This window comes from Colobus angolensis, unplaced genomic scaffold (genome assembly GCF_000951035.1).
Source record: "Colobus angolensis palliatus isolate OR3802 unplaced genomic scaffold, Cang.pa_1.0 Scaffold64, whole genome shotgun sequence".
Classification (NCBI taxonomy): Eukaryota; Metazoa; Chordata; class Mammalia; order Primates; family Cercopithecidae; genus Colobus; species Colobus angolensis.
This window is the reverse complement of record NW_012120043.1, coordinates 3009273-3011038: the sequence shown is the minus strand read 5'-3', so window position 1 is coordinate 3011038 and position 1766 is coordinate 3009273. Positions and strand designations below refer to the sequence as shown.

The window sequence follows — 1766 nt, the reverse complement described above, 5'->3', positions numbered from 1 at the left end:
AAAAAATTAGCCGGGCGTGGTGGCGGGCGCCTGTAGTGCCAGCTACTTGGGAGGCTGAGGCAGGACAATGGCATGAACCCAGGAGGCGCAGCTTGCAGTGAGCCAAGATCGCACCATTGCATTCCAGCCTGGGCGACAGAGTGAGACTCTGTCTCAAAAATAAATAAATAAATAAAATAAATAAATAAAAGGATAATAATCCAGGGCTATCACGGGCCACCCTGATCTGTATTTACCAAAGCACCAGGGCTGCACGTTCCTGCTACTGGGGGACACAGCGGCACCTTCCCGGGGGTCCTCGCCTAAGAGGATGAGCAGCAGCAGGAGGGTCTCTGGGTCTCTCCTGATCATGTGACACCAACAGCAAAGCCCCACTGCATGCTGGGAGGAGCATCGGGGGAGCAGAAGCCCACGCAGCCACGCCGCCAGGCCCTGTCAGCTCACGCCACATGGGGATGGGGTGTCTGGGTCACACCTAGGATGGCCAGGAAAGGAAAAGCAAGTGCACATGCTGTGATCCCAGCACTGTGGGAGGCCGAGGCGGGCGGGTCACCTGAGGTCAGGAGTTGGAGATCAGCCTGACCAACATGATGAAACCCCGTCTCTACTAAAAATTAAAAAAATGGGCAAGGCACAGTGGCTCACACCTGTCATCCCAACACTGTGGGAGGCCAAGGTGGGCGGATCACTTGAGGTCAGGAGTTCGAGACCCACACGGTGAAACCCCGTCTCTACTGAAAATACAAAAATTAGCCGGGCGTGATGGCGTGCGCCTGTAATCCCAGCTACTTGGGAGGCTGTTCACGCTCCCCGCGGGGAGCACGCCCCCTCACCTGGAGCCACACAATCCTCTGGTACACGTCCTCCCTCATGCTCATCTCCACGTCGAACTCGGAGAGCTTCTTGTCGGCCTCCGTGCTGGCCGTCCGGATGTCCTTGGAGGGAGAAACATGCTGGGGGAAGTCAAGGATATTCCTCTGAACTAAAACAGGGAGACCAGGGAGACAGGTGTGAGAATGGGCCCTGGTGCAACTGGCAGGTGCTGCTCAGACCCCTCTCCCAGGCCCGTCTGCTGAATCCCCCCATGAGCTCTCTCCTGCCTCAGCCTCCCAAATAGCTGGGACTACAGGCACACGCCACCATCCCCTTCAGGCTGGGCCCTGGGATGGAGAAAGGAGGTGCTGTCGCCTGTGTCCTCGGGGATCTTACAGACCAAAGAAAAACATGGATTCAACTCAAAGCCCTCCAAGGCAAGGAGGACCCCCCCAGACAGAGCTGGGTGTGATGAAACAGAGAGGCTGGCGGAGTTCCCTTCCAGAGAGAGCTGCAGCTGGCGACAGGCACATTTAAATGCATGAACGACTCACACTTTCCTGAGCACATGTATACTTTAGGTTGAGCAAAGGAAATGTCAGTGGCTAGAAAAGCACAGGCTTTAGGCCGGGTGCGGTAGCCAAGCCTGGAATCCCAGCCCTTTGGGAGGCCGAGGCAGGCAGATCACTTGAGGTCAGGAGTTCGAGACCAGCCTGGCCAATAAGGTGAAACCCCGTCTCTACTAAAAATACAAAATTAGCCGGGCATGGGGGCGCGTGCCTGTAATCCCAGCCACTTGCAGGGAGCTGAAATGGCACCACTGCACTCCAGCCTGGGTGACAGAGTGAGGCTCCATCTCAAAAAAGAAAAAAAAAAAGCTTTAAAATGGAGTCATCCCACAACCCCCAAGACTGCACTGCAGGCATCCAGCCGGGAGACGCGAACACACATCC

At 56.1% G+C, this 1766-nt stretch overlaps 1 protein-coding gene across 1 annotated transcript in view; it reads right to left on the bottom strand.

Moving 5' to 3' along the window:
- Nucleotides 1-1766, bottom strand: part of THOP1 (thimet oligopeptidase 1) — a 20286-nt gene that overhangs the window by 15063 nt on the left and 3457 nt on the right. Inside the window, exon 2 of the mRNA XM_011964070.1 lies at nt 834-982. Within this exon, the coding sequence (XP_011819460.1) occupies nt 834-878 (45 nt within the window). The 5' untranslated portion in view covers nt 879-982. The remainder of the gene's footprint in view (nt 1-833; nt 983-1766) is intronic.